The sequence below is a fragment of the Buteo buteo genome, chromosome 13 (assembly GCF_964188355.1).
Source record: "Buteo buteo chromosome 13, bButBut1.hap1.1, whole genome shotgun sequence".
Lineage (NCBI taxonomy): Eukaryota > Metazoa > Chordata > Aves > Accipitriformes > Accipitridae > Buteo > Buteo buteo.
In genome coordinates, this window is record NC_134183.1 from 16656037 (window position 1) to 16680604 (window position 24568).

The following is a 24568-nucleotide window of genomic DNA, read 5'->3' on the forward strand; positions in this document are numbered from 1 at the left end:
TTTGACGTCGCATTATAAATAATCATATAGAAAAAGCTTATTTACAAATTCATTGACTCTTAGCTGGTGTACTGTTCCAGGTTCAAAAACTTTCTTGAAGGATAGGACCCTGAAATCATATGTGGCATCATCAGTCTCAGTTTTGTCTGTGTGGTTCCCCTCTAGTGTCTCTTCTGAGGTGGACAGTGAGCCATAGAGCACTGTTTGATTTAGGAGAGACATCAGTGTATGTAGTATGTGATGGTCTACTATATCATCATCATCATATCATCATCTATGTTAACATAAGTGACATTTTGATGTTTTTTCTTTTCTCAGTGTTTCAAATTTATTCTGTTTGGTTTCACTTAAGTATATATGTCAATGGAACACAGATTATCTAAGATATTTGGGATGTATGCTCTTTGTACATGAGCATGACTAATTACATTGAGCTACAGCTTTAAGATTAAGTGCATTTATGTTCTCTGATGAACGTGGCTGCACTAAGGAAATGGCATTCTAGCCTCTCCAAACACATTTCACATATACCAATAGGCTCAAGACTTTCTTTGAAGATTTTCTTTCATTCAGAAATGAGATTCAATGCAATGCATTCTAGCCTAGCTTTTCTCCCTACTGTTGTTTTCTTATGGGATTACTGTTTGGTCATTGTTTGGTTCAGGCTACATTCAATTGCCCTTGTAATTAGTGTGGAGCTAATAACCATGTACTGAGTAATCATGTCTGCTCTGATTTTCTGGGATTGTTTTGACTCTTTCAGCTCCCACTGACTTTTGGGGGGAGTTTTTCACATTTAGCACCTCTGAAGCTAACGTATTTCAGTTATGAACAAGCTGCTAATGTGTTAAATTATAGCCATGAAGTGATAGGATTATTCTGACTAAATATGACTGCCTAAAATTTGAGTGTCTACATCAACATGAGTCATCCTAGGGCCCCTTTACGGACAGTGAAGTTCTATCATTATGTTTGTGGAGTTAGCATGCAGTGTGTTTTACCCTAAAGTGGATGCCTGTGTTTGGTCAGATGGTTCATGCCATAAGAAGAGTGCAAGTAGATCAGCTGTTGAATTTTGATTAGATTTCTAATCTAATTTGTTTGGAGAGTTGGTCTATGTGTCTGTGTAGAACTGAGCATGTAAAATTTGGGTTTTAAATCCATGTTTATTTGTGGAAATGGAAGCTGCTAGACATAAGAAGAGTTTAAGGAGCTCCATTCCAGGTTGAAATTGAGGAGCACTTTTAAAGTGTAAATGCTTAGATGCACGTGACAAAATTTACATTCATGCACTGATGTTTAAAATTTCAACTATACAGGAATATTAATAGTACCACTATAGCATGCTATGAAATCATCTGATCATAAAATCAGCATTTTCATTACTGTTTGAAGACTGGCAGTAATTGCGAGGTTTCTTTCTTCTGCCTTCATAAACCAGGCTGTGCTCTGTTTCCTGTGTGGTTCTTGGAAGCAGGCACAGTCTTCTGTCTGAACTTTGTGCATTCTGTGTGACAAATTCAGTTTCTTGTTTGGCTGGGTACTTCATCTTGTAATAAAAGAAAGAACCAGTTTACCTTCCATAATCCAGATTCTGGTTTATTTCATAGTTGTGTTTACAACAAGTTTGTTTAAAGCTGCAAAGACCGATTTGTATAGTTCTTGGCTGTCACTAGTCAAGAGGATGAAATTAATAGCCACTCCCTTTTCAGTCCCTAAAGCATTTTCTGTCCAACAACCTTTTAAGGTAGGTACCAGTGGGTAGCAAATCCATAGTGCTCTGATAATGTTTAAAATAAATTGCATCTTACTTGTCCAAACTTGATTAAGATTTAAGTGTCTTTGGCAGAAATAAAATATCAGTGGAAGTTCCTACTTAATATATGTGTAAGGAATATAAAATGGAAAATCAATGCACAACAATTGTAGGGTTAAGTTTAAGAACTTTTAACTTTTTAAGATTCTTCTCAATTCATTCACTTTGATATCAACATCACCATTATTAATAGAAGCGTAATTTCCTGTATACTTCTCTAAATTTGAAATAAAGTTTGAAGTACTCTGCACGTGTTGCAACTTATGATAGAAGAGAAGGTTATGGAATATGAAGCAGGAAGTAGATTCGTCTGTTGGGCTGTGACACATCAAAGGTGCTGGTATACACTGCAGTTTAAACACTAAGCACATGCTAAATTTTAAGCACTTGCATTTCTCAGTGCTTAAAATTGCTGAAGGTTAAGTATAGGCATAAGTATTTGCAGGATTTCAGGTGAATGTGTAAGGTCTACTTCATCCTCCAACAGATGCTGGTTTTGACATTCTATTAATTAAGACTGGCTTTTTTCATCTTTTTCCTAGGTGTTTACCTCCCATGGACCTACTGTGATCATGCCAACCTGGTTCTGTTCTCGAGAGTGGTTTTTTCATGTCGGAAAATTTGATGAGGGTGGAAAGGTGAGTGCTATGGATGATATGGATGTTACGTAGTCCAGGAACCATCTCTTTGATTAACAGACTCTGAAAGCCCTAAACCTGTTATTAAGAAACACTAGGCAAGGGGGTATAGATAAAAACTGAGGTCTAAAAAAATCTGGGTTGTACTGTATACCTGGCTTTTTTTTTTTAAAAAAAACCAACCAGTTGTTAAACAAGTACAGTTGTTTTGGGGTAACTGGTGACTGAAGGGCATAACTGAGATGGGCTTTGTAGATAAATCTAACACATTTGTTAGATATGGCAACATACATGGAAAAACTAAAGAAGGATTCAGGTGTTCAAGCCCTTCTTCAGTCCCTGAAATAGATACAGCAGATCTGAAAGCTAAACAAAAGTCAGCTCATAGTTTCATTATGAGCCATCTCTGAAAGGTAAGGTAGATTTGGTGAAAGAGATTGGAAGGGAAGAAAGGTGCATGATGGCAAAGAGATGGTAATATATTATCCTAAGGGGAAAGGTTTATATCCCTAAGATGAAGAAAGAAGGAGAGGAGATTGCAATGTGCCATAAAATTACTATAATTAAATCTCATTTATCCACTTATCCCATTATCCACTTGTCATTCTTCGTTCTCAGGCTTGTCCTTGGAAGATGTTAAGTAGCTTTTCTGCAAAGATCAGGACTGGGAGGTTACAAATTAAATGACTGTTATCTGAGAAGTGTTCCTCCACTGACAGTTAGATGTTCTTTATAGATTTCTTATATAAGTTCAATTTGGTTGCTTTAGGCTCATCAGCATGTTTATGGAATAAAATCCAGGGTTGTCTATTGGTGGTATTTATTGTGGTAGTAGTAGAAATATGTTGGCAAATAGATCTAATTCAGACGCATTTGGATCCATTCTGCATGTTTTGGACCTGAGGAGTTTTGCTTCCAGTGGGTTTGGTGAGATTTTAGGGCTAGAATGGGTGGTTCTGAATTTTTTTTCGAAAGCCTTCATTTAAAAGTACTCTAAAAAAAAAAAAATCTCCTAAGGCTATTTCCTATTTTATTATTTAAACTACAACATACTATCATTATTATTCTTCTTATAGCTTCCACATGGAGCCCTCCTGTGCCATGCAGTGTGTATGTATACACACATGTGTATATGTATGAGGATATACAAATATTATTCTTTGGGCTGCCAAAAAAATTATAATTTAAGGAGATGGCAGACAGAGAACAGAATTGTTTAGAGTGATGAAAAGATTTGCCCTTAATTACATGGCAGGTGAGTGGAAGAGCTGGGAATGGTGCCTGGCTCCCAATACAATCTATATTTGCTGACCCATGCTCTTTATTTCTTTTTTATTATTATTCCTTATCATTGTATTTTCATTTCTTGAAGAATCTTTGACTTTGTGAACATTATTAGTAAGCTCATAAAAGAAAGCAAGCAAGCTAAAACATAGTAACAACAATAGAACAGCAAGCCTAATGATAAATTTTAAGAGGTTAAGTTCAACAGACTATTGTTCTGTGCTTTTTGCTTTTAGTTTTGGGGTGGTTTTTTTGTTTTGGTTTATATATATGTAATTGTGTAGGAACTATGCCACTGGTTATTCAGATGTAATATGCTGATAATCTTAATCCTAATGATTTTTCAGCCACAATGCATGCTATGTCCTTCTAGTTTTAAAAATTACCAGTGATAAGTTGAACTTACCTGGCTGATAGAGGACCTTCAAAAAGATACCATACAAACAAGGGTGATGACAGATATGAACAAAGCAATGAACATAAGCAATGAAGTCAAACCTTTGTCCTTTGTGGGTTTAGAGGACACAAAATCAAGTCCTAAATCTTTCAGCATTTAACACTCTAAAGTATTTAGCATTGATATAACTCATTCATTTTCATTTGAAAAGAAATCCTTTGAGGCAAAAAAAGATTTTCCCTGTGTATCAATAGAACTGTTATAAACTAGTACTGAGTACTCTTAAGGATCATACCCATGTGTGTATGTTTTGATCTGACTGTGTTAATTTGATCACTTCCATCTTCATTTTTGGGTTAGTATTTAACAGTGCAACCTGTAAGTGTCATATTGCTGCAAGTAAACACAGAAACAGGCCAACAAATTTCCACATTTCAGCCTTCTCCATTTGCTAAACTGTTTCCATGCCAAAAAGCTGCATTTCTCATTTGGAATTAAATCCAAACACCTGTTCTTCGTATTTCAGTGCTTAGAACAAATGGAAGATAATTTCTCCATGGAAGAAATTGTGATTTGATGTTTATCTTGATAGTATAGGTGGACTGATAGAATATAAATATATAAGCTATGATATAATCTTTTTTTTAATTACAGGTAGGTGTGCATGTATGTATGTATCTCTCCCTCCATCCAGGCATTACATGAAACAGATTTTTAAAAATATTTTCAAAATGTTTTTAGAAATAAAATTCTTTCTGGTCAAGATGTGCAATTGTTGGAAATGTATTCCTTTTATGTAATCACTGTGGCAATGTTCAAGCAAAATCCTAAATAGTGTCTTCATAAATGGTGGTTAAGAACCTGACAGGTTTGCTTTATGTGTTAATTAACTAAAATGGTAGAGGTGTTATTTATGCAACCTCAGATATATGATAATTAAAGCAGAAGTACTTAAAAGTAGTAGATTTTAGCAAGCTCTAATGGTGTGCTGAGGTGAAGATAATACAATAGAAGCAGTCACAAGCCTATAAAGTAATATTTTAAATAGTACGCACTGCTAGGAGGAGAGTCACATGAACCGTATTTCTGACTTAATTTTTTAGGAAACTAAAGGGAAATAATCTTCCTGTTACCCAATCAACTCGGATAAAGAGTGCAGTACTTCCTTACTGAAAGAAGTAGCAGGACTTTACTAAACTCTTCAGAACTCACACTTGAAAATTAGTGTGTGATGTTATCCGCATGATTGGTTTTACTTCTCTACTTTTTGGTGTCTTCTAACAGCTAGCAGCATTGCTGAAAAGTCATAACTGTGTCTGAAAGTGGCACAAAAAGTTATGCTGAGGAAAAAATGTGCATGGTCTTGTATAATATGAAAAGCAGATTTTGAAGCTATATCATCTGTTAACATAGGGTGCTTATAAAGTCACGTGTAGTAATAGATTGGGGTCTGTTATTAGCCAAGCAAAGTTATTGCTTCATATGTTTAACAGTGCACTTCAATTTGCATATAAACCCAACATTTTGCAATTGTATCTGACTGGCCTTGTGTACTTATACCAAAATGTATTCTTCAGGTGGACACCAGATTTTGTTTGCTATTAATGTCCAAATGGAGATCACTGGGAAGGCACATTATGTGTCTTTTTCTAGTCACTTGTGTGTAATGGCACTAAGCTAAAACAACCTAGCTTGTTGCTTTAGATAAATGCCCTAAGAAATCTTGAGTACAATAAGAACTGTATAAATGAGCATTGCTAACCTGCAGACTCCACTCCATGCAAATGTGGTAAATTGTGTAGTCATGGCTTTATTCAAGCAGTATTATTCTTGACATCACAACTGTAATATGCCACACTTGTTTCTCTCTCTAGAGCTTTACCACAACTTGGTCCTTAATTTCCTGTCACCTCTGTATTTAACCTTCCTTTTTAAGTGTATGAAAACTAAAAATGGAGTGACAGCCTTAAAGTTCTAAACTAATCTCAAAGTGTAAACAGGGGGAAATTATTCTTAATGAGCCCCAGATGGAATAGCGTATTATAAGCCACTGGCCTCTCTGAATAGAAACTGTGGCTCCGAACAAAGCGTCTGGAGCTGTTTTGATCTATTTTTGTGATAAAAGGTCACAAAAACCACAAATTGAGCAGTTGTCAAAATATCCTTTGGTGCACAGGAGACTGTAGCACATGTTGCAAAGCTCTAAGGTAACTTTGTAGGCTATTACGTGCTGACTAACACATTTTTCTATTTTTCTCTGCCAGAGCGCACAAATGTCATTCCCTCCAGAAAGGCAAGCAGTTACAATAATGCCTGAAAGGTAAAAGGCTAAGTAGGAGTTTGGTTTTTTGGAACATGAATTAAAAAATGGTCAGTCTATCAAATAACCTATCAAGGTGCCTAGGGAAAAATCTGCGTAAAACACAGGCACTAATGGTTTTGGCTTGGTATAGTTAAGACTGAACAGCGATCAATATTTGATCTAAAAAGGAAGGAAACAGTGGTGGAGCCAATGACTAAGTATACTTAATAAGCTCTTTAAAAATACACCCCGTACCCCATGTCTAATGACATTTTTTGCTAGTCTGTTATTAAATATCATTTAGAATTTACCACCTCCCTTCCATTTGACTTCCCCATCATCTTTGTTTAACTGAATTTCTCTGTGCCAGTACATTTGGATGAAAGCAATCTTTTGGAGTTTCCTCTAACCTGTGTTATTTCCCAAACAATGAAGTAAATGTTTCAGGCTTCAGGTCTTATAACCAAGGCAAAATGATGTAAAGACATGATTTGGATGGGTGCCAAAAAATGAAGTGACAGATCTGCAGAAAGAGGGACTTAAGAATTTCTTGGATAATCCTGAAGAGAAGCTATTAATAGCTATTCAATATGGAGTCAGCCTGTGGTTAGTCTGCTTGCATACCTCTGGTTGACTATTCTAAAGGAAGTCAAACTAAGGAGTATTTTCAATTAACAATAATTTCTCCTTGAAATAAGTCATTTCAATGAGAAGTTGTTCATTACAAAAGAAAAATACAATTGACATTTAATATAAAACTTGTCTTTAGGGCAAGACGAAGGATGGATAATTCTTGATAAATTACTTCCTAATTTTTTTCACCTTTACATTTAAATTGGAGAAGAGCTGCAATATCTTATTTAGTTTTAGCTTCCAGCAGCTTAGTAGCTGTTCCTGATCAGCAGCACACTTTGAACAGCATTTGTTGATGAGTAAGAGAGTTTAATGTCTGGCAGAACAGCATTTGTTTCTAAGGCAGGGGTACTTCCTTTAAAATAGGGTGTCTTTTGTGTTCGCTTCCATCCAGCCAACACCTCAGTGTGTGTTATTTCTGCAAGTCCAAGATTTAGCTCAAGACTTTGAGGAAATGCTGTGGGGCAGCTCTTGGCATACATATTTTTAAAAAAACCAAACAAACTTACTTTGATTTTTTTTTTTTTATTCAACATCTCTGCTTTGTTGCTAAATTAGTTTAGATTTTTTTCTTCCTGTTTAATCTTAGGTGTTGTAATGCACACCATTTGATCTGCTTTTTATGCAACTCTATTGTAGTATTAATACTGAAATGTTTTTCTTTTTTAATGAATGTCCTAAAATGTGCAGTATGAAATGAGTTAGTTTAAGAAATAGCAATGAAACAAACTCTTTCCAAAGTCCTGTAAGAAACAGAATAGTATGGAATCAAAAGTTACTTCCTTTTTGATTCATTCTTTCCATTCACCAGTATTAGGCTCCTCTGAGGAATTAAAGCAATTTGGCTTATTCTGTCCAACAATTACCCTGATGTTGCTGTCTGGTTTGCAAAAAGTGTACCAAGTTAGAGCCCAATTTTCCATGATGCCTGTGACCAAGAGGAAGGGTTAAGCTTTTCCAGAACTGAAGGGTTTTTTTTCATGTGTGGATAGATTTACTTTCCTTGTCTTGTTTGTCATTGCTTTTTGTTAAAAATGCATGTATTCTTGAAATATAAAACATTGTGTTAGATTTCCCATTTTCACTAGTTAGATTGCCCTGCATAGGCTAAATGTCCACTGGTTTTGCTTACAAGGATCTGCCACCTGTACTACAGTGCCTGTCAGCTGGAAGAGGACGGGGGAAGACTACATGTCAAAGATGTTTGAGAAGGCTGAATGGAGGGAAAAGAGATGGATGAGGAAGTAGAGTCAGACTGGTTCTGTGGCAGAATCAATCTCCTGTATTAGGTTTAGCAGTAAAAGGCAGCCCTTATATTGTCTATATGCCTGTACAGCCTAATGGTAAGTTCTGTCCAAGTGACCAAAAGAAGACTTCTGTCAGCCTAAAGTTCTGCAGTGGTTACTGTTAGTCACCCCAGGGCTACAACATGATCTTTCACCAGGTATTACTAGTTACAGCATTGCACAAAGGGCCACTCTTATGTTAAAAGTCCCCCCAAAATTGCTCATCAGTATCTTCATCCCTACTGATGCTCCTCACCATTATTGATGGTGGAGCTGCAAAAATTGTAGCCAGCATTGCTTGTTGTAGTGGTAGGTGGCTTGCACCTCCTTGCCAAATACATATGTTGAGGACACTGTAGTTGGAGTACTGTTTCATGCACAGTGATCTACTAGGATGGAGAAACAGTGAGCAATGAGAAGAGAAGAGAAGAATGTTTAGTTTGGTCCCTGAACAAGGAATTAGTTGAATTCAAGTTAGGTTCTGCTTGACATCCGATTGTGTATTCAAAATCAATCCCCTCATCTATACAGCCAACCATCAGCACAGCAAGTGATACCTGCCCAAAATACTGGGTAAACACAAATCCTTCACCTCTTTAGTAGTATGTTAAAGAGGCTGATGATATTGCATATGGTTAGTGCATGCTGGTTAGAACAGAGCAGGTGTAGGCGGTGTTTTTCACTAGGAGTTGTAATCAGCAGCTGATGAGCACAACCTTGAGCGAGGCAGACCAATCCCTTAACGCACCACAGCATATAGGGTTGGGTTTTGCCTATAATGTGGAAAATTCTGTATATAGTCCAGTAACATGTAAACTGTGCAATTTAGTTGTATTTATTAATGCTGAAAACTATTTATGTGGTAACCTATTGCTGAAATGCTGGATTGTTAATTGATACTTTAGCTTTGGATATTAATTTTCAAAAAATACATTAAAATATCCCTTTAGTGGTTAAACAGCTTTTTCTTTGAAAGTTATGTTGTTTGACAAAGATTCCTGGTGTTTAAAATGCCATCTGGATCCAATAATATGTCTCAATTGGGAAGAAACTCTTGTATTGCAACAAACTTACACGCTCAAGAGCCATAGGAAGTCCCATCCCTGCAGGATCTGTAACACAGTCAACATCTTTCCTTCCCTGAAAAATGCATGGCAGTGCTGCTCCTTTGTAATGTGAGAGGCCACTGCTGAGCAACACAAGGCACCTGCTCATTCCTAGGAGTGAGTGTACTTTATTTCAAAGTACTTCTGCCAGTTAAAGTAAAGTAAAAGAGCACTCAGAACCAAGCAGCATTTTGAAAGATCCTTTTACTTTTGTAGTAACTCTCTTTTTTAATATACATATTAATGGTTATCTTGAATAATGTAAAAATGCTTACCCAAAAGAAAATGAATTGCAGATATGTATGTGACATAATCATACATGTGAATCAAAATATGATTACTGCAGTAAGCTGATATGTGCTACAAAATTTGTGCCCTGTCTGACACAGTCTAGTCTGTGACTGGAAAAGAGAAAAAGGTTTAAACTTTGCTGCTGGCTCTCAGTATTTCCATTAAAGTCCAGAATAAGAAAAAAGATAGAAAGGGCTACAAGAAAAATGGAAAGAATTTGAGTTTGTGTTTTTCTTATATTCTTGATGACTGTGTCTGCTACTCCAGCTTCCCCCAGATTTCTTTTGTGGCTTTCAAAGTTGGTTCATATAAAGCATAAATTGTATGAAGTTCTCTAAAACTTTTCTTCTTCATCGCAGCTCTTAAACTAGAAGTCAGACAAATATCTACCAAGACAAACGATAGCTACAGATAAGCTGCCCTTAGCAAGCAGTCAGATCAGAATCCATTTTATTCGGAATCTGGGAGTGTGGCCCAATTCAGGGTCTTAAATCAATCTATCATATAGTGAAGTCTGGAGCTACAAAGCACAGAGCTTGATGTGGTTCTGATTTCTCCCAAGATACTTATGTTCAACTGAGTGTTTTGGATTTGTTTTCCAGGGTTCAAAGCTTTTTTTGTCTCGTTTTCCTTCCCCTCCCCACACCCCCTCAGCTGCTCAGTCTGGTGGGTATGAGAAGCAGCCACTGAACTGTATTGCTCTTGTAAGTAGAAGGCCAGAAGAAACCACAGAGGGATTCTGTGTCCAGCAGTTTAATTAGAGAATCTCCTTTTCTTAATTATGGAAGAAACTCAGAAGCTGTGGTAATGGGGAAAAAATTCTTTTTTTTTTTTTTTTTTTAAACTTACGCTCATACTGTTTTTCTGTGTTGTAATAGAATACCTAAAGTTGAGGTTTATGCCCCTGTTATTCATGTATGTGATATTGCCTACAGAAAGGAATGTATTTCAGTATCTTTCTCTTCTTTTACTTTCCTTCTCATCTTTTTCATGTTAACTTCCAGGTTTTTATTGATTTGACACTTAAAAATTTTATTTGGCCCACCTGGTTCTATATAGCAGAGATCTTTAGCCTGATAAAATCATGGGGCCTTTTAAACACTGGGTTGGAGGAAAGAAAAATCTGTATTTAAACATAGAAAAATTAAATGTTCTAGCCATTATTTGAAGAAGTTGCACCATTGCAAAATGTAAATAGATGCTACTTTTTTACCTTCAGTATAGGGCTGTATCTTTAAAGGTGGGTTTATGCTTTTGTATGCTATGATGTGTAATTGAATACTATGTGCCATAAGATTGCCCTTCTGACACTATGTCTGGCATGAAGATTTTCTGATTTTTAGGTGGGAAATGTTGCATGTGATCATGAAATCTCTAATATTTCCTAGAGCCTGATATATTCACAATTCTAGGAGCTTTTTTTTCTTGCAGTGTTTCAGCAGTATTGCTTGCAATCACATTAGGAAGAATGTACCATGGAAATAAGTTGCAAGGAAAAAAAAAAGTTTGTTTTCAGACATTGCCCTATTCTGAGGTTGCTTTTATTAAGGTCTCTTATTATGGGGCCTGATTTACCTTCCCTAAGTAGAGACCAATATACATATTTGTATGGCAACCAAAGAAAGAACGATAATTCTAGTAAAATGAAAAAACACTCTTCTGAAGTCACTGATCCCTTTCAGTAAACTATTTGGTTACGTGGCACTTCAGGCTTCATAAGCTGTTCAGCAGCTGGGTTTCTTTCTTTTGGGACTAACCTGTACCAAGCTTTAGATCCTTGTCAAAATGAGATGATGTTTATTTTTCCACCTTTGTCCTTGTGGTCAGCTGTACTTAGTTTTTAAATAGCACTGCTTGCTTTTTAATAGCTTTATCTTTTCTAGAGATATGTTTATTTAATGACCCATTAGATATCTTCATGGAGACATACAGAAATAATATGAATAAAATTATGTTAAAGCTTATTCATTTGGCTGAAAAATAAAATATGTCTTCAGATGTAACTATGAATACTGGTCACTTCCTGGTTTGAAATAACTGCTTCTCTTCCAGGGTGTTCCAGAAGATTTGTTGTTTTTTTATAAACATATCCAAAAGGGTGGTGAAGTCTTTCGAGTAAACCGTTGCCTCCTGCTGTACCGTTACCATCCACAGGCTGCAAGTCATTCTGTCCTAGAGTAAGTTGCATTTTTTGGTAGAACTTAAAAATTAGCTTCACCTTGAATGATTGGCAGTGAAGATGCTTAATCTCTTCAAGACATCACACAGCAAAATAATTACCTAGTGTTGTGTGTGTCTGTATTTGTTTTTAAAAAAAAAAGGCTAAAAAGCAAGCATAACATAATATGTTGGTAGTATCCTCTTTTCGTGGTGGAAGGTTAGTTTTCTGTTTGTTCTTGCTATAATTTGCTTTTGAGTAACATACTGTAATGCTGGAATTGAAATTATGAATTGAAAACTTTCGTTTGCATACTGTTGCCTGTACACTATCCGTGTACCTGTGTTAATGATTTAGTGAGGCAGGGATGGGGTGGGGGCACTTTAACATTTGACAAATAGAAATTCTATGTAATTGTTTTGTCTTTGCAACTGTTTTTGAAGTAATTTCACAATAGGTATTGTAAGAGCAATGAGGCATTTTTGGGACTGCATTACAGCAGTACTGTTTTCTCAACTTGCAGTTACCATTCCTTCAGCTGAGACTCTAACTGATCACATGAGATCTCGTAATCTGCCTGAATAACGTCTCTGGTTATCTAAAGCATCTGAGTTTCTTACCCTTAAAGCAGATTAAGAATACTTTCTATGATTATGTATCTTATCTGCTGAACATGGCAAAAGCAAGCAGTGAAGCAGTAGCTTCTTTCAATACTTTGAACATGATTGCAAGAATGTGTTTGAAATATATTCTAGTGGTGAGTTTTTAATTAGGATTTTTGATATGTGAGGTTTTGATTCTCATATTTTTTTGCCATGTGAACCATAATGTAAAAAATATTTTTTCAATTTTAAAGCTTAATTTCAAAATGAACTGTCTCAATTTTAAAAAAGTAAACAAAAACTTGCAATACCAACAAAAACCGTCTTTTGAAAAAGACAATAAAACCTAAACCTTTCATCTGATAATGTGCCACATTTACACATATTATTTTCCTATTTTAAAAGTTTTAGACCATATAAATCAGATAATAAGGTTTGAAAAATACCTGAGGATGTTTAGGAGTAATTATCTCAGGTGCTCCCTTGTAAGCTGTTGCCTACTGCTTTTACAGTGCTGGTCTACCCTTAAAGAAAATGTTACATTGTCAATTGCGGATTCCTCTACGTGCTCATTGTACCCATCAAAGGTGTTCTTCGTGATCAGAAGTCCTGCAAGCTGAGCCAAAGTTGTTTTTCTCTTATGGATTGACATTAATAACAAATTACGCAAGTTTCACTGTACTTTAGGAGTCCCAAACCAGAATCACAGTGGTAATTAAGTAAGCTGTTTTCTTACTGATTAATGATATAAATACACTTTTCAGTCAGTCCTATTTGTATGGCTTTGTAGAACTGACATAGTAAAACTAAACATTTTTATGTGCATTTTAGTTGTATATCACTATATTATTGTATTACTGTAAATACTATAGTATGTTAGCATAAATATCATGCTCATGGTTAATGTCACTATAGATCTTTATACATACATATATATATGTATGCATGTGTATATAAAATCATTTCGCTCTGAAACAGTCATTCCAAACAAATAGGAGGTATTCTTCAGATTTTGCAAACAAATATGAGGTAAATTATTTTCCTTTTTATTGGTGTTTAAATGTAAGGGGTTTTTTTCTCTTTTAGTGTGTGATCATTTTGGCAGTTAGTTACAAACTTTTCAGCCATGCATCATGGGATGCTAGAACTCTTGGAAGTCTGTTGCTTGTATCTGTGGGAAAACATCTTATTCTTGGAAATGAGTTTGTTTTGAATTTACTGCAAGCTGTTGCTTATTCAGATCTACAAGGTTGTGTGGCACAAGGACCCTGAATTACAACATACTGTGAGAATGTGGAAATACTGTAAGCTGTTTCAGATGTGCAGTTTGCATGTCCAAATTGGCGCCTTTCTTGTCTTATTCTAAGAAGTCAAGCTAGCCATTCTTCCTGTTGGCTTTTTGCTGGTACTACTGTTAATAACATTTTGTGTGAACTTTCAAATACGAGGTTGTGTAACATCTCTTCTTACTGGCTTGTTCCCCTGTTTGTTGCCTAAGTTGTGAAGGGCTGGCCAGCATTTGTTTCTAGAGACCAAGGTGTGCATTGAGCAAAAAGAGATTAATGGCCTCATCACAGAGGTTTAAGTTTATAATTTAAATTGGGTCTTCTCTAATTTGCCTTTTGGTCACCCAACCTTATTTAATGCGTATTCTACGTTTTCTAGAAGTGTCGTCCTGTGTTGTTGTTGTTCTCCTCCCCCCCCCCCCCCGCTTTTTTTTTTGCGATGTGTGGTGTTTGAGCAGTTTTCTGTGGCATTTTGCCTTTCACCATTGGCCTGTGTTGTTTTTGAATTTTCAGAGTTAGCCTACACGTGGATTTGGAAGTAGTAACTCACCAACCAGATTAATATCTTGTCTGAGATCAAAATGATGCTTGTAGGAAAGTTGATTTTTTTTTAACAGTTTATGCCTAGTTTCAGTCTTAAAAAATAGAGCTGGTTAGTAGGACTTGTTTATACAAAGGTGCGTGATTCAATCTTTTCAGCAAAGACAAAATTTGCTCATAGCCTATTATGGGCTGCTTTCAGTTTATACGAGTGTCTTTCATTACTGTTCAGGGAAAAAATGCCTGATTTTGCATTTTCAGACTTCCTAAAATATTTATAAAACTACTTGGCAAGCGACATTTAGTTCTTTTTATTTAGTACGTATAATTGTAAACAGTAATGATTTTTTGGTCATTTTGTATGATTAGTATCCTTCTGGAACAAATATCTAGAGGTGAAAGTATCTGTGAAGCAGGAAACAAAGTCTTATTTGCATTCTCCCTTACCCTGGAGGCATCAGACTGCGTTATTAAATGTTTTGGGTGTGTGACAGAATCTAAATGAAGTATGGTGTCTATATTTAGATTTCATTAGGTGCATACAGAAATATAAATGTTCTCATTGTAATTTCATCTAAAGCCTATGATGGATACCTGCTAAATGTGAATGAGCAATACAAGTTTTGAGAAACTTCTCTTCAGCAAGGAATTTACAACACAAAATCCCACATATTGTATCTCTTAGATCTAAATCATTTTATCTCACATTACAGCTTGTATCCTAGGGCTGTGTGTACTTTGTGCTACATAGCTACATTATACTGATTTGATACAATATCAGAGCTGTTTTTTTAGTGAGAAGTACTGTAGTAAGAAAGTTTGGTGTATAATAAAAACATTGTAAAATTCTTAGATTTTTATCTTGCCAAAGGGGAGAAAAAGGAACTGTAGATAAAACAAGGTACCTCATTGCAAGATAAAAGTCAGCTTGGAACAAGATGAGCAATAAAACATTGTACTTGTCTTTAGGTAGTGCCGCTCATGAAGACAGGCAGTTGGGGCAGGTAGCTAATTCTGTAGCAGTTTACAAGCTTTTGGTCAAGAGAAATTTAATATACGCAGAAAATAAGGTTTGTACCTTCCATCTGAGATTCAGGCGATTCCCTTTTATGTAGGAAATGTAAAGTGTACTTACAAGGCTTACAGTACTTTCATATGCTGTGTATTCGGAATGAGTATAATATTTTAAGAGCTTGTTCTGCAGAAATAACCAAAATTACGTAATCTATTGAAACCATCTGGTTTCAGGCACTAGAAGCTTCCAGTGTCATCTAAGCGAAGGGGAACAGGCACTTAGTCTGAAACACACATTTGGTTGTTTTAGAGGTACTCTAAGGCATGGGTCTCATATCACTGATGAGTGCAGGAATGCCTGCTTCATTTCCTGCAAAAACATATGCATCCAAAAATAGGCAGGAGAGAGGAAGAACGTAACATATTCCTGTACAACTGCAATAAAGATGAGGTCAACTGCATTTTTATCTTCTATGCTCGCATTTGGCACTTCAATTAAACATGAAAACTAATGACCTCATTAGATTCTTGAAAAGTAAATGGCATTAACATTGATAGTCTCTGTCTGTCTTAATAAGCCTTTCATGAAAAATAGGCCACAATGCAAACCATGCCTCAGTTAATGACCCATGACCTGAAGATGAACTCAGACATTAATAGAACCTATTAACAGTGTAGCTGTAATAACTCAGTGGGACGATATAGTCCAGCAATTAATAAGTTCACATGAAGTTCAACAGAACAACAACAACAAAAAAAATCAGTTTATTCACCAGTATGGTCAAGGTTCAAATGGGATTCATTTCTGAATTTCCTGTGGATTGTAAGGACCTTGAATTCTGTGTGCAAAACTAGCTATAAAGAATCTGTTCTTTCAGCTCTCACTGTGATGAAAAAGTTCTCTGTTCTTCCATCTCTGGATTATCTATCAGGTGAGATTCACCTATAATATAGAACTCTCTTATCCTGGCATGAATGAAAAACCACTGGAAGAGGCTGTTCGCTTGAATAGCTCCTCTTCCTGTCTGGTGTTACCTGAGCAGCGTGCGGGACCAATGTATATAGAAAAGGTCAGATTTATAGTATTACTGTGGATGGTAATCAATGCCTAAAATCCCAGTCCTGTTTAGGATATTGGGCTTGTATTTGTGCATTTCTCAAGTACTTGTACATCTGTCTTTGCTCTGTTGATTCACTTATGTAGCCTCACTGGGGGAAGGAGGGGAAAGGCAGTGAAACAATATGGCGAGGTTTAACTGAGCTCAGACATTAAATCATATAGCTTTTATTGTCACATTATCTTTCATTTCAAAATAGGAGTAGAGCAGATGTTTCTTGACTCCTGTATTCAGTCAGTAGGTCACCACACATTTTAACAGAGCTCCATTGTTGTATTACTTGGGTGGATGGTATGGCAATAACTGCTTGGGACTGAGGAACACACTTTGTAGTCATTCTCACCCACTGCATGAATACCCTCATTTCACTCCTGCAGAATTTTGGCTCCTCTTCTTCCTTCCAGGCTACATAACTGATGAGTATTGAGGGGCCATGGCAAGTGAGATCTTAGGAAAATCACGTAAGCCTGGAGAATGATTTTCCAAGTAGAAAAATGTATACTTATAACATTTCTTTTGTAAAGTAAAGAAGTGACAAGAAAATGAAAGAAACATGAAAAATAATATACTTCAGGAATTTTGGTCAAAGAGGAGTATTAGGATGTGGGAACAAACTTCTGTGGTCAGAAGACTTTGTATCCCCCTTCTGGCTGAGGAAAGTCTTGTTAACTGAATACAGGCTAGGAAATCATACTAAAGGCTACTGGGAAACGGCTTGCTTTAATCCTTTCTGACATGGGTAGGAAAAGCAGCCTTGATTTGGGGTGATGCAGACTAAATAATATCTCCTAGTTTTTGCTGGTGGCTATGAATATGTAATAACGCAAAATCTGAAAATAGCTGTGAGAATCGTCTGAGTAGTGGTTTGTACAACTTCTAGATTGTTTCAGGCATTTTCTTTAATCATCCTTTGCATGTTGCTACAGTTCCCCTCTGTTGCACCTGCACTGGCTCTTAAAGGATGGGAAAATGGCATTCCCTCATCCCTCAAGGCAGGAATCCCAGTTACCTCCTCTGGAAACATCAAAAAAAGTGGCAAATTAGGTGAACTGGAAACCTGAAGGGGATAACTGAAACTCTCTTTTGACACTCCATAAGCTACCTTTTGCTTCAACGTGTGAGATACATTGTTAGCGCAGAGCAAGTTTTCACAAAGATTGAGTCTGTGATTGTCACTCTAAACCTCAGTCACAAATTCTCCCCTCAATTCTGTATTTATCTGATGATCTCGGCTTGCACTGTTAAAGTATTTCAAGGTAACTCAAGACTGCAAATCGTTCAGTGTAACTTAAAATTTTCGTTAAAAAGGGCCTACACAATATTGTGGCATGGGGGATGTGATTTTTAAACTCTTCTCTGTGAGCATTTTTATGAGAATGCCTCATAGTGTTGCAAACAAAAAATCACAAGTGCTGGGGTATATTGGTTTCATTTTCACAACCCAAAATAGGTATTTAAGAACACCATTTATTGGTGCTTAAATGAAGCTGTCTGACAACACTGAACAGTGATCTGATTAATTTGGAGTTTAATAACTTGCATTCAGAAATAAAAGGACATGGAATTCCCTTACATACTTTCCCTACTTGCATTTCTCAATATAGCATTCATAGATAAGATTGGGTCAGTAAATCTGCTTCAGTCTGATATCTTTGTGGAAGATTGGTCTACTTGAATTTTACCTCTGTAGGGCCTTCTGTGGAATATAGGCACCCATCACCTAGACAGCAAATGTATACTGTCTGGAAGCAATCAATACTGAGTGTACTGGGACATCTCCATGACAAATAGAAACATTTTCTGTGCGCCTGGACGTAGATTCCATTGTTTGCCATACAATTAGAAGTTGATAATTCTTTCTGTGCCTTGTAAGGTTCCCTGTTTTTCTGTTCACTTTCTTAACTTTGCAAACTCAAGTAGAAAAGAAACTTGCCTGTGTCACTTAAGTCAACAGAACAGATTCTGAAGTACCTCTGGAATGTAATGGTTATCCTTCTGAAGTCACATTTCAAAGTAAAATCAGTTTTAAAACCTCTCCATTTACATGTAAAGCAATAATCTTCCTTTTTAGAAGGTAGCAGAAGCTCTAAAATTTCCAGTAAAGTGATCCTGGAAAAATACTTGACCTTCATTTTTCTTTCCTTTAACTTTTCTTCTGGGAATGTAGTATGCTCTAATGAACATGGAAAAAGGCAAGTGTCAAAGGATGCCAGCAGCAGCTAAAGCTTTGCAGCAGGAATGCAGCTTGTGGTTGCATTAGAAGAGATTTGCAATCAAATCCAAGATATTTTTTTTTCCTCCATTAGTTGAAGTGCTGGTGCATGGCTGTAGTCCTCAAAACAGTATGGAAATTTTATATGGAGTAGCTGTTCTTCTTGGGTACCTTTATTTGCGTGTGAAGTTCTTTCCAAGTTATCACGCCACAATCAGTGATGAAGTGCTAAGCAGGATTTGGCTGTGCTCAAAAATTGCATACTGAAGTGAAGTGGGCTCTTGGAGCTAACTAATAATCCCAGCAAGAATCCATATGCCTTAGTACTATGAGGGTTGCGTGTTTTTCAAACCATAACTCAGGGCTGTGAAGGAACGATGCAAATAAAAATACAAAATTCCTATCATTAAAATATTAGGAAGGTTAGCTAACAAACTTTTGGGAACAAATTAGGTTACCTGTTAACCTCAATAACCTCAAATGTTATGTTTGTACCTCAGAGGTATACTTCGTAAGAATAATTTGGAATAGTAATTTGTATCTGTTACAGGGCTTTGTGAAATTTGATAATCTGTTATAAGAAGGAAAAATTTGAAAACATTTCATAGAAATCAGATGTTACTGTAATGCCAGATCATCAGACATCTCTAGCGATCATACGTATTTTACAGTTTTGTAATAGAACCAAAATTGTTGTAATGCATGCAGGATTATCCATAATCAGAGCTGCAACTAGGAGACAGAGCAGACTGTCAGTCATTCTCATCAATGAATGAATAACATAGCTGTAGCAGCTCCTGTTCCTGACTATCTACCCACCTGGGCAGTTTAGATCCTTAACATCAAGGAAACTTGAATGGATTTTGATTATTCTATAAATTCGCAACCTGCACTTTCAGACCAGAAGTAGCTTACTGTAGCTGCCCCATGATTACCTGTGCTGACTCATGACTCAAAAGCTTATTTGAAGCAGAAGTAGTAACATATTCTTTGAGTATTTCAGTGTTTAAATTCCATACCAACTTGATAGAGTCAGGAGACTGTGGGGCTCAAAGTTGAACTGTGAAGAAGGTATATATTAGTAGGAAAAAATATGTGCTTCCCAAGACAAAGAAAACCATAGGCAGCTTTAGGATCCCACAGGAAAATTACTAGGTTTTTTCTGTTAATGCTTTAACTAATTTCTGCGTCTGATTTCTTGGATCACAAGATGTATTACAAGTTCTAGAACAAGTTGTAACAATTATTTTAAAGTGTATTGTGTCCTGTCATGATAAAGCAAATGGAAAAACCTATTTGAAGAAATGCTTTCAGAAAAGAAAGACAATTAGGTGTTTATCAGAATTTCCTATGAAAGAAATTTTCAACTCAAAGTGCCTTGTTCAAGAGATGTAGATTAGGAAGATTTGTCCATCAAGCCATAAATTGAGGATATCAATTTATTGTTTCTAGAAAATTGTTTATTAAGTATGAGATAGGCTCCTAGTTAATGAATACTGAATGAACGCTAGACATGAAACAGGTGTTCTTAACAGCAGGCAGTTTTATTTAAACCATTGTAAATGATGTAGTCTTATATATTGCATTATAGGGTGGGAATTGCTGTTTTAAAAGCATACCTGATTGAAAGCAATAGGAGATGTGTGCACGTGCACATGTACACACACACACACACACACACGAAAAAAGTTGTAGTTGTCAAAGTGAATTTGGCAGTTGGGAGGAATGGTCCATGAACAAAATTCTTTCCTTGGAGTTGTCTTCTCTTTCCGAGAACCTTTCTTTAACTTGTTGAAGATCTCAGCGGGTCTTCAGTATTTACAGATGTTAGGTGTTCCCTTGTTACTGGTTCTGAAGCCATGGGGTTCATAATTTGCTGTTAGTCTCACAGTTGTTTACCTCAACTATGTGGCTTCAATTATATTGTGGAACTTATTACAAACATGAAGACATGAAGGTGTAATTGGACACAGACATCTGTCAGCTTGCTTTGTTTCTAAAGCGTGTTTTAAGGAGTTTTATGAGGCATACCACTTTTTCCAAAAAAAGAAAAATAATTTCCACTGCTCTTTGTTTCTAGTAATGCTATTTCTTTTAAAAGTAGTCTTCAAATAAAGGCACAGCCACATTCCTGTCACTGCTGAATAATACTTTGGAACCTTTAAAATTAAGTCACTCTTCTGTGGTCTAAAATGTGTGTGTGCACATTCCTAAGTGTGAATCGTGTGTAACAGACGGTAGTTTCAGTGTTGTGTGTGACTTTGCAGTTCATCTCTTGCTGTATGGGTGTCCAGTGATTCAGACTTGCTGAAGACTTGAGTCGAATACCACAACGTAAATGGACTTTCATTGTAGCATTGGGCTGTATATTTGGGTCAATTGGAGTCCTGAATTTGTGAGATTTCAACTTTGCATTGACAAAGGAGAATGAATGCATGGGCAGATGGAACATGAAGTGGTCATCTTGGATTTAAGAGATAGTTTGCCTGTATGCACTGCAGGGTCATAGAGCAGTTCATACGGTGAATACAGGTATGGGCAAACAGTGTATTGGTGGCCAGTTGGAGTTGTCGGTATTGAATTTGATTACCATAGCCACAGTTTTTCATCTTCTTGTAATCTTCTGTTAGGGTTCTTGAAAATAATAGTGGTTTAGCTACAGCTTCAAATCTATCCTAATGATAGGAATTCTGAGAACTTCCACAAAATTTCTTTTTTTCTAGCAACAGTTTACATTTCTCTTGGAAATTTCTAGTATAATGTTTTGGTGTGATTTTGTTGTATCATGTGTGAATCAGTTTGGTCAGCTTTAGGTGTATGTAAGTATGTACTTATGCATATATGTACATAATGCTAGAAGTTTTAGGGATCAAAATCCACCTTTTTTCTAACTCTCCAGGGGAACCATCTGGAATCACCGAGTCAGGTTTCTCGAAGACAGAGTCCTGAGCTCCTGGACATCATTCACCATTTGGAATGCTGGCAAGCAAGGCAAGAAGCTCTACAGAAGCTTGTCACCAGCTAATCGGAAAAAGGTGAGCTAGTAAGAGTGGGTAATATCTGTACAAAATCACTTTCTTCTCTTTCATATGCCTCCTTGCTTCTTCTAACATAATGTAGCAAAATTCTCAGAAGATATTTTGTCCCCAAAGTATTAGTTGATTAATATAAATCGGAGAAATTCTTAATATTCTGCATAATGTATTTCTTCTTTTCAAATGCTATATTACTTTTTTTAGAGCATATGGTGTGTATGTAGTGCTATGTATGCATCCATGTTCCTGCTTGCTGGTGACTAAGCATAGTAATAGGTTATACACACTATATAACTGTTTATGGCCTGCTACTCTGTAACTAACCATGTAGTAGCCAGGTACCCAAGGTGAGTAGATGAGTAGACTAACTCTTTATTTGGATGGTATAATACTAAACTACCTTGTCCAGAATTATTCATATGTGTATAAAATTTGCCCAGTTCCTAAGTGGATACTGGACAGGTCGCTATCGGATGCTGATCAACCTGATTTGTATTATGAGGATTCGTTGTATTGTAACTCCCTTTTGAAAAGCTTGATTGTTTAAAAATAGGAGTGGGGTGCGGTGTGAACAGGCAAGTAGAAGCTATTGTACATGACTATCCAATTTACAATCAATTGAAAATGTGGAGGTTACTTATGTTTGGCAATGGCAGATATTTCTCAGGACAGATTTGTCTGAGAGTTTAAATAACTTTTTATAGCATTTTCTTTTGTGTAATAACTTTTTGTTAGATAAAGGCTTTAGGGCTAATGTCAAATGGCTGTTTCTTATCAAGAGCCACAGAACATTCATTTTATTACCGAATGTGTTTTCTTTTCTTGAAAATATGGATGGGAAGACAAAATGACAAATATATATGTAAACCTGATTAATGTTGTGGCCCTCAGACCACACACATATAGAAAAAAGAAAGGAAGAAATTTGTATACTCATAGTTGAAATTACTGAATAGACATGGGAGACACTCATACAGTAAATACACAACACAAGAATTGAACGTGAATTTCCTGCTCGATATTCCAATGCCACCCCTCTTTCACTGCCATCACGTGGTAGTGGGTGAAGTGTATGAAGAAAGAAGATTAAATGCTATGTGTCTCCAATCAGTTACTTCATTCAAAGAGGACAGAACTGTCCATTAAATGTATTGACTTATCTTGGTCATGCAGTGCAGTGTGCGCATGACTTTGGGGGGTTTATGAAAATGTTCTCTTTTGTTAGTATTTTGCATAGCACTTTGTGACTTCCACTAACTTTCTAGCAACCGTTGCACTTTTCTGTCTGCAAAATTATGAGAATTAGAAAATAAGTTTCAAGGGAAGAGATGGCAGCTCATCTGGTAGATTTTTGAGATGTTACAGAAAAAATAGACTATGTTGTTTTTGTAGCAGTGTCTCACCATCTTAGGTGTTAGGGTTTTTTTGGTTTTGTTTTGTTTTCTAGCTTTTGTGTGCCAAGCCAAAATGGAGATTGATATTAAGATAGAACACCTCTCTAGCTTTGGGTTACATTTGCCACCTACTTCTATAGGTGACTCATTTAGGACTTCACATCCTGTTCAGCAAACACAATGATAATTTGAAGATGTCACTGCAGAGATGATAAAAAGGGCAAGAGAAAAATAATATTGGTGGGGTTTTGCCATTTTTCTGCCAAAGAACCAAAGCTTACCTCTCCTTCAGTAAGGAACAACCTTCATTCCCCGCTATGCTAGCACTGACAGTGTGGTTCTAATTAACTGGATCTTGACGTTCTTTCCAGCTGACCTTTACATAACGTTTGCTTTGGCAGTGTTGCAGGCCATGATACTATTTTGCTTCTGTCAAGGTTACAATTGCACATATTACAGTATGCTTTAGTTTGATAGTGAAATATTGCATTGAGCATTAACCCATTAATTACTGGATACCAGACACATTTAGCAAGCTTACATGCCAGATGCAATTGCATGTGCCAAGTATGACTCATTTTGCAAATGTACTGCAGAAAACTACTGCTAAAATGCAGGCACAGTCTGATCCTTAATACTTTATATAGAGTAATCAAACTTTATCCACTAAGTCTGACATTTTATCTGAAGTATTCAGAGGTTTTCTCAATAACTAACAGAGATAAATACCTTCAGAAAGTGACTTGTATCATCTTAAGTGAGAGCAGGGGCCTAGTGTTTAGATAGCTAATTTCTGATGAAATTAGTATTATCTGTAGTGATTAAAGCACTAGTTTTATGTAGTTGTTCAGGCTCATTATGATTGCCATTATAACATCCTAGCTTTTCCAAAAGTAAGATCCCAAGTCTGTCCATCTCGGTCAGAACTGAAGCTTGAATGATATCCTAATGTTTCATGGTAAGTCACTGGCAAAAGGTTGTAAAAGTAGTTAAAACATCTTGCTTCTCCCAAGTGCTAATCAAACAATTATGCTGCTGGAGTTTCAGGAAATAAATTAATAAAATTTGCAGTAGGTAAGTCATGGCAGTTTTCATTTTATTCTAAATTAATAACAGTAAGAGGAGGCTAGTTAAACTCCATGTTATACTTTTCCTCAAAAATCCATCAGGTATTTTGTGACTAATCTTCAACTCTTGCCAAAGACTCTAAAATCCCATATGAACAAAGGTTGTAAATAGTTGTTGCTTCATACTTTCCAGCCCTAAAAACAATAACTTTTCTTGTCTCACCCTTTAAAGACTACCTTAACAAGATTTAAGCTTTCATATATTCTGTTAATTATGACAACACTAGAGATTCAGTATAATTTTGAATCTACAAGTAGAATCTAGAGTTGTCTTGTAAATGGAGGCCCCGGGGATATGAATTCGTCAATTATGTAAAATAGACACCATT

General features: G+C 36.2%; 1 protein-coding gene across 9 annotated transcripts in view; it reads left to right on the plus strand.

Moving 5' to 3' along the window:
- Window positions 1–24568, plus strand: part of QTGAL (queuosine-tRNA galactosyltransferase) — a 152882-nt gene that overhangs the window by 105557 nt on the left and 22757 nt on the right. For all 9 annotated transcript variants that reach the window (XR_012652736.1, XR_012652733.1, XR_012652734.1 and 6 more), the window contains 3 exons: window positions 2359–2454; window positions 11806–11930; window positions 21583–21718. Coding sequence is in view for 4 of the 9 variants with exons in the window: in XM_075044879.1 (XP_074900980.1) it covers window positions 2359–2454; window positions 11806–11930; window positions 21583–21718 (357 nt within the window). In the remaining 5 variants the exon portion in view is untranslated. The remainder of the gene's footprint in view (window positions 1–2358; window positions 2455–11805; window positions 11931–21582; window positions 21719–24568) is intronic.